This window comes from Bactrocera latifrons, unplaced genomic scaffold (assembly GCF_001853355.1).
Source record: "Bactrocera latifrons isolate USDA-ARS-PBARC rearing strain unplaced genomic scaffold, ASM185335v1 scaffold_236, whole genome shotgun sequence".
Lineage (NCBI taxonomy): Eukaryota > Metazoa > Arthropoda > Insecta > Diptera > Tephritidae > Bactrocera > Bactrocera latifrons.
In genome coordinates, this window is record NW_017535919.1 from 187152 (window position 1) to 195442 (window position 8291).

General features: G+C 36.9%; 1 protein-coding gene across 5 annotated transcripts in view; it reads left to right on the top strand.

Annotated features, from left to right (window-relative positions):
- Positions 1 to 8023, top strand: part of LOC108968996 — an 86399-nt gene extending 78376 nt beyond the window's left edge. For all 5 annotated transcript variants that reach the window (XM_018933430.1, XM_018933426.1, XM_018933429.1 and 2 more), the window contains one exon: positions 7084 to 8023. In XM_018933430.1, the coding sequence (XP_018788975.1) occupies positions 7084 to 7739 (656 nt within the window). In that variant the 3' untranslated portion in view covers positions 7740 to 8023. The remainder of the gene's footprint in view (positions 1 to 7083) is intronic.
- The last annotated feature ends 268 nt before the right edge of the window (positions 8024 to 8291 follow it).

The window sequence follows — 8291 nt, forward strand, 5'->3', positions numbered from 1 at the left end:
TTTTTCCTTGGATAATTCCAAATCTCTAATCCAATCGTTTAGTTGCGCTTGTGATAGAACGTTTCTCTCGTTTTCCATTAAAAATTCACTTTTCTTGATTTTCCAAAGCCAAGTACTTTTGTCATACAAATATAACAATCTTCTGAGTGGCATGTAGGTTCTCGCCCTATCATTGGTACATTAAATATCATGTATCGCCTGAAAAAGAAAAAAATTAAAAATTACTATTAAATAAAAAGAAGCATAGTTTCATAATTTAATACGTACTTTGTTGATCCTGATTCCCATTGAACCAATATTATTCGACACAAGGAACACAAAATATTCGGAGTCCATGGTTTATCAATACTTTTAGGCTCAATACCAAAATATTTTGAATATATAGATTGGATCGAATTTCTAAACTGCCTCCGATGCCGTACAAGAACCGGCGGGCCTTACAGATATGGAACCGGAGAGCCTTACAGATATTATGAACTTTCAAGGGGCATTTATCCTTATATAGCTTGATCGCGAAAAAATAAAAAAAGGCAAAACCTACCTAAACAAAAAAGTTCCTTCAGATTAACGAGCCGGGAAAAGAAAATACTACCTGCTGTTGATGTTGGCCTTAAAAAAATTAATGAATTTACCAAGATATGTGTGTGTGCATGTAGGTATGCTTGTTTGAATTAAATTTATTTGCATTAGGAATTTTCCGCAACTAATTACCCTTCGAAAATCTGCCTGTATACCTACATACATGTTAAGCAAATTAACATGACTACAGGGGTTTCGAACCTGACACGCTTGCTTTCGATGCAAACTACCTACCACAACAGTATTTGAGTATTATTGTTCTAAGAGTATTATTTGATTTTTTTTAAACGTTATTAGTTTATTCTAATGATATTCGAAAACAATCCCACCCCTACTTTACAMACTACATACGCATATACGTATACATTGACTTTGGATATATTTATCATGTTTGTCCATGGATTTTGTTCGTTGGTAGCTTAGTTTTTTATAAAGAAACAGGACTTCATATAGAATCAAAAGAAATTTAAAAAATATCTTATGTTTTAAAATTTTTTCCTTGCCAAAGTTTATTTTTTTTTAATTTTTTCATAAAAAAATTTAAAAACACGAAGTGATTAATCAATTTCTCAGAAATTATAAGGCCTATGGAAAATGGAGTAGACAATATTTTTAGGAAATTTCATTCACTTTTATTTTCTATAATTTGTAGAAAGATTGCTCAACTGGTCAGTGAGATATACATGATTAAATGAAGACACCTTTTTTTTTTTGGTCGAATAACGGTAAATTGCAAATATCTCATAAAAAAAAATTTACCCGATTTTCGAAATCAGCGAGCCATTTCACATACAAGTTGGATAGTGGCATCCGTGGAACAAAAAACAAATTCAAATTTGTGATCTAGTATAACTATTGTATGGGCTCCGAACTTGGCGAAGTGATTTGCTAATTTCCGTATAGAGTATATGAGCACCAAAGTCGATGAAGTAGATATCCGATAGAGACTAAAGCATAAAAAATCAAATGTTGAAGCTCTTAGAAATGACATTGATATTCGATGAAAACAATGCCACTGTATTCTCCGGACCTGGTTCCAGAAAAAATTAATTTTGTGACAATAAAGACACAATCGCCAAGTTTGAGGTTTATATTGAAGCAAAAGCCAAATCTGTTAATTAAAAAATTGTATTTTTTCCAAAAAATACTTATAGTTGCTAGGTAAAATTTTCGAAATATTTTGAGAACATGTCTCATGACAAACTTCAAAAAAATTTAGTTATCAATACCGAAAATACATATGTATGAGTATATTGACTATAATAAATAAGATTGAAATTCTTTGCACACTCTTACTCCTACTTGAAAGAGTGTTTTATTTGTAAAAGTCAGCACCCTCTCCAAAGCATGCTCACAACCATTATATTTTAAACGCATTTTTTCGATTAAACTTCACTGGAATGAAAGTCAACCCTGTAATTGCTGACATTTTGTAACACTCAAATACTCCAAAGTCACACTTTTTGGTAACAATAATTTTTTTTTTATAATTCAACAACAGAACTGCGCTAAATGCGGGGGATGTGATTGTTGGGAAGCCCCGTTAGTGGGGAATCCCTCAGCGCCCGTAAGGATGACTCATTCTTAATTCGCAGTGAACAATAAATTTAAAAAAAGTGAAGTAGAAACGAAAAAGATGCTACTACTTTTATGCTACACAGACGTTGTGCCAACGTTAACGGTGTTTTGGTTCGTTTTCGGAGATTAGTTTCTTGCTGATTTTGCCATCTAGCATACTTTGCGACGTATAAGCGAGCGGATTTCACAGTATTGCTATGTTTTTGGGGGTGTGCATTGTTAGGGCAGGGGGAGACGTGAATGAGAATGGTAAAAATAAGCAAATCCAAAACTCATTGTACCTGCTTCGTTTCACACCCTTTTGTTTGTTTTACGCATTCAATTGAGTGGGGACGACAAGGCTGTCTCGTGTCGGAACGCACCCCGTTTTTTGAGAATGCTGCCGGGAGTAGAAAGCAACAAAGGTCGTACGCTCAAGAGCATATGTCATAGGACGCAATTGTGCCTGCATATTTGTGAAATATATAATATACAGTGAAGCACTTAAGTTGGACCAAATAATATTTATTTTAGTGTTAAAGTTGAGTACTTTGCTCAAAGTAAAAGAAAGTTTACTCTTCTAAACCCACATCCAGAGCATGTATTCTTAAATTTATCAATAAACGAATGAATGAATTAGTTTTTTTTAAATAATTTGAAAGTTATTTTCCCCACTAAGCCATTACTGAAATATTTATGTAAATATTTTATGAGATAAATTGTTATACATTGAAATTACTGTCTTCGAAAATAGAAGTAGCTTTTATATTTGTTGTTGATTTAAGCAAGTTCAGCGCTACGCACTTAGTTACGTGATATAATTTCTGTAGATATTCCTGAAAGTGTTAGCTAGGAATAACGGGACACAGAACATGATAACATAGGCTTGAAATTAAACATTCGTGCTATCTTTTTAAATTGGGTGCAATTTTCATATAATTTGAAACCAAAAGTATGGTGTACTAATAACTTAAGCGATCCACTGTATGTATGCATAGTATATATGTAAGTTTGTTGGGATGCTACGTTCTGTCGTATGGCCCTTTTTTACCTCATCCCACTGGTATCCTCCTGGGGGTGAGGGTCGTTGGAAATTGATGATATTCTAAAATGTACATTTATTACTACTTTTATTGTGACGAGCGCGCCATGCTGCGTCTACTTGAGGGCTAAATTGTTATGAAAGTGTGAGTAACGTTATGCAATTGCAACAGAACTTGGTCCAATGAAAACCTCCAGCCGAAGCAGCACTAAATATGTGAATGCCTATAAACGTAAGGTGGATGACGGTTGATCGGAGCCTTGAAAACAGGAAATTTAGCAATTGACAGCGGTCATCTGGTCAGTTTTGAAGTGAAAAAATAATAACAATTCTTTAATTATACAATTTTCGAACGCTTTTTTTTTTTAATTTGAGTAATATACAAAATTTAAATCAACAGGTCATATTCTTTTACCAGTATCTCCTAGTCCTTCCTCTTCAAATTTACTTCTATGCATGAAAATGCTGTGTTGTATCTCTTTTGCATTTCAATTAAATTTCGGTTGATTTTTTTAATTACAAGGTGGATTTATAGAAAATATAATTTTGAGACAAAGCAATTGGCGTCCCTATCTTTCACTTTCTTTCACTTTCTAGCGATGCATTGTTAAAATAATTAGTTAGAGGTGTGGAGCCCAGAAAGACTGTTAAGTGTACGATATTTAAATAATGACAAAAGCACGATATGACCATAAAGATATTATTTTAGCAAACATTATATCGAAAATTTTCATTTTTAATACCTCAAAATAAGGTGCAATTCTTTAAAAGAACGAAATTCTAAACTACGAATCACTTTTGCTAATTTTTTTTTATCATATTCCAAAATTGTTCCTAAATATATTGCGACATTCCTTATTTCCTTAAATCTGTCCGTGGAAGCGATACATTGAGTAAATATTCAGACTTCTTGATAAAACACCTTAACACCACGAGAAGGTTGGTATTGCAAATAACACTTTTGCTTTCAAATTGCGTTCTTTTGATGGATTAAGTTTTAAACTGCCCGGATTGTCACCAACTTTCACCACTGTGCAAGTGCAGATCTATCATTACATTGAGTCACTTTTCCCAGGATTTTTTGCAGGTGTATTTTATAAAAAATGAAATGAATCGGCGCTGTCAGTATATCAAATAAGTCGTAAAAGATATAGTATTTAAAATTCAATGAATTTTGTACAGACGCAATTACTTAATGAATATATTTAAAAGTGCAGCAGATAACTGGCCTTCTGATAATTACAAAGTTCATTCATATTGATCGGAGTCAAAGTGGCGAACATGGGCGTCGTTATTATGTTACTGATGACCCATATTCTTCACAAAACATAGTGATACGATAAAGGCGTAACCGATACTCATAAATGTTATGATGCGTTACATTCTTCTTCTTCAGCCGAGTTAACACAGCGCGCCAGCCGTTTCTTTTTTTCGCTACGTGGCGCCAATTGGAGATTCCATACGAGGCCAGGTCCTTCTCCACCGGAGTAAAGGTCTTCTTATGCTTTCCCCGGCGGATACTGCATCGAATACTTTCAGAGCTAGAGTGTTTTCGGCCATCCGCTAGCTTTTAATCTGCTGAACTATGTCAATGACGTCGTATGTCTCATACAGCTCATCGTTTCATCGAATGAGATCGTGGCCAACGCGCAAAGGACCATACATCTTTCGCAGAATCATCAGTCAGGAATAATGGGTGACTTGTACAGTTTTGTTTTTGTTCGTCGAGAGAGGACTTTTCATCTCAATTGCCTACTTAGTCCGAAGAAGCGCCTGTTGACAAGAGATATTCTGCCTTGAATTTCGAGGCTGATGTTGTTTTTAGTGTTGAATGTGGTTCCATGATAGACGAAATTATCAACGATTTTGAAGTTATGACCTTATCCATTCTGAAGAAAGCAGAACTAACGTTGTCAAAGCCAATGATATCAATATAATCGGCGTACGCCAGCAGCTGTACACTCTTATTAAAGATTGTACCTGTTCGATTAGGAAGTCGCACGAAAAGGAGTCGCCTTGTCTGAAACCTCGTTTGGTATCGAACGACTCGGGGAGGTCCTTCCCGATCCTGTCGGAGCTTTTGGAGTTGCTCAGTTTACACAGTCATGTTAGTTTTGCGAGGATACCAAATTCAGACGTAACATCATAAAGGCAGCTCCTTTTCGTTCTGTCAAATGCTCCTTTGAAATCGACGAATCAGTGGTGCGTGTCGATTCTCTTTTAATGGATCACGTCTAAAACCACACTGATAAGGTCCATTCAGTTTGTTGACGGTGGGCTTTAATCTTTCACACAATACGTTCGATAGAACCTTATATGCGATGTTGAGAAGGCTTATCCCACGGTAGTTGGCGCAAATTGTGTGGACTGGGCAGATCATACTTAAATTCCAATCGTTGGGCATGCTTTTGTCCGACCAYATTCTACAAAGAAGCTGATGCATGCTTCTTATCAGTTCTTCGCCACCGTGTTTAAATAGCTCGGCCGGCCACTGGTTTCCGTTGCAAATGTACCTAAGAAGCTTGAAATGCCATCCCACAGTTTCCTTACACCGAGTTGTTGACGAGTGCAGCTTCTCAACTTCGCACCTTCCTTGTGTTTGTTGACGTGCGTTTTTAGCTGCACAGAGGCGGGTGGGTATCAAGATGGTGGTCCGAGTCGATGTTAGGACCTCGGAGCGTACACACGTCTAAAACACTCGAGACGTATCTTCCGACTAGCACAACATGATCGATCTGGTTGGTGGCTTTTCGATCCGGAGACAGCCAACCAGCTTGATGTATTATTCTTTTGCTGGAATATAGTACTACAGATAACCATATTTCGGACCACGGCGGGGTCGATCAGCATCAACCCATTTTGGGGGGTTTCATCGTGGAGGCTGAATTTACCGACCGCAGTGCCCTGCGCGATTTTAATATCGTGGCGGGGGCAGCTCTCATAGGCGCTCCAAACGCTCATAGAAGGCATCTTTGGTCACATCGTCCTTCTCTTCCGTCGAGGCATGCGCAGATCAGCGATTGTGACTAGACTTTCATCCATCGGGGTGAATGAAAGTACTCGGCGACGGAGTCTCTCCTCCTCCATGAATCCCACACCAAATTTGCTCTCCTTTATATGGCCACTGTAGTAAAGGCCACAAAATGCCACAATTCTAGGACGGCAGTGATGTCACTTCACTCTAACGAGGACATCAACCAGCTAGGCAGCGGCAACGTCCCAATTAAGGGACCGGACATTCCAGGTCATGCCCTCAAATCGTAGTCCTTAATTCGTTTGCAACGAAACAGCGTGGCGGCTGCTTGCCTTTCCATTACAAGAAATATAAGTATATGACTGTCATACGAAGATTGCCTTTTTATATTTCGGCACGTGACCACACTATTGTTGCAATCTGCTCACAACTTTATCAAAAATGTTTTAACATAATATCGCTATATATGTTGTTTACAGTTACTTAAAATATTCATCTCAAATAAAAAATAGAGTTAAGTCGCTAAAATTAATGCGCGATTATTTTTTGCAACCCTTCAGTGTAGATTAAATAGGCAACTGTGCATCGATGAAATTAATTCAGTTTTTGGCAACGAAGCTTCCTTACTTGTTTAACATGGAATTTTGCAACACCTTAAAATATTCGGTAACTCCCGAACTAAGACTAAGTTTATCGTTTTGTAAACTTAGACTAAGTTTATCGTCACATAAAGTATCTTTATATGGAGAAACATTTTCAAAAGTCCTTTTTTCTGATATGAAAAAGTTTAATATAATCCAGCCAATAGTGTTGTATGTATACTTGAATAACCCTTAAATATTGCTTCATGTAATTATTTTATTGATTGTGTCCATAACTTCCAAAAGTTTGCTTATATAATATAATAACAATTTTTTTATTATCATTGCAGATCGGACAAATCCTGAACCCTTGGAGATATGTCGTCACTACCCACCAAACTACGAAGTGGAATCACTTCCGTCTTATACCATTGTCTCAGGGTTGCCAACCTACGATGACGCTTTGGAAGAGTTTCGAAAAGCGGGCATTATTCTAGCTCCACCCATGCCAGTGGTGAAGATATTCGAAAAAGATCCAGCGGCCGCTGACAATGCAAGCAAAGAGAATCAAATTTTCAATATGGAAAGTGGCGTGGGTACCGACAACGACAACGTCTCAGTAACTTCGACCTGCACCTGTGGAGCGGCAAACAATACAAATTCTAACAATACAAACCCGATATACACTGTGCCATCGCCACTTGCACCACAAGTCATCGAACTATCACCCGAACAATTGGCGGCACTGTCACAAAAACGTCTTTCGTTACAAATAACCTTTAACAATTCCGTGCGTCGCAATTCCCGCCCCCGTGGTATCGATCTCTATCGTCAGGTGAATCGTAATAACTTGCTGCGCTCACAAGCTGTTGCTGCCGCCGCTGCTGCCCGCGACGGGTTCCCACAAATTCACCGCTCATCGTCGACGCTGACTTTGTCCAATGAACCGAATATGCTGGATCGACATCTTATGCAACACCTGCAGCACCGAGGCTCTCTTTATTGAGACCCTGAGAAGAACTGCATTCATTGCAAATCCGTCGCTAAGAATATACCATTATTAACTATACTTATACGAATATAAATCATTATTGAACTGTTCTTACTTGTATACACACACGTTAATACGTTAAATGTAAAAAATTCTCTTACAATTAGTATTTTAAATGTAGATATGAACATTTAGTTTAAAGCAACAGTAAAAACATATGCATATTATTATGTAGAAGTAATACTGTAAAAAAATGAGTTAATAAACAATATACAAATATGTATATTACTATAAGAACACCCATATGTATCTCTAATTTTGATAGAAAGACTATATTTTTAAAAGCACCTCCTGAGAACCAGCTGGAGTTTCATTCTGCTTGGACAAAATGATTTCTTTACTTATAAGTTCTATAGAACAGACCATTTGAGAAAATCTTAACAATTTTTGTTTCATAATTTTGCAAAAAATATAGACCCATCAACATTACAGAGCATAGAACAACAAAAGCGATGAAATATCCCAAATAAATTGGAATCAAACAAAACAAAGGAACTGCCTGTTTCG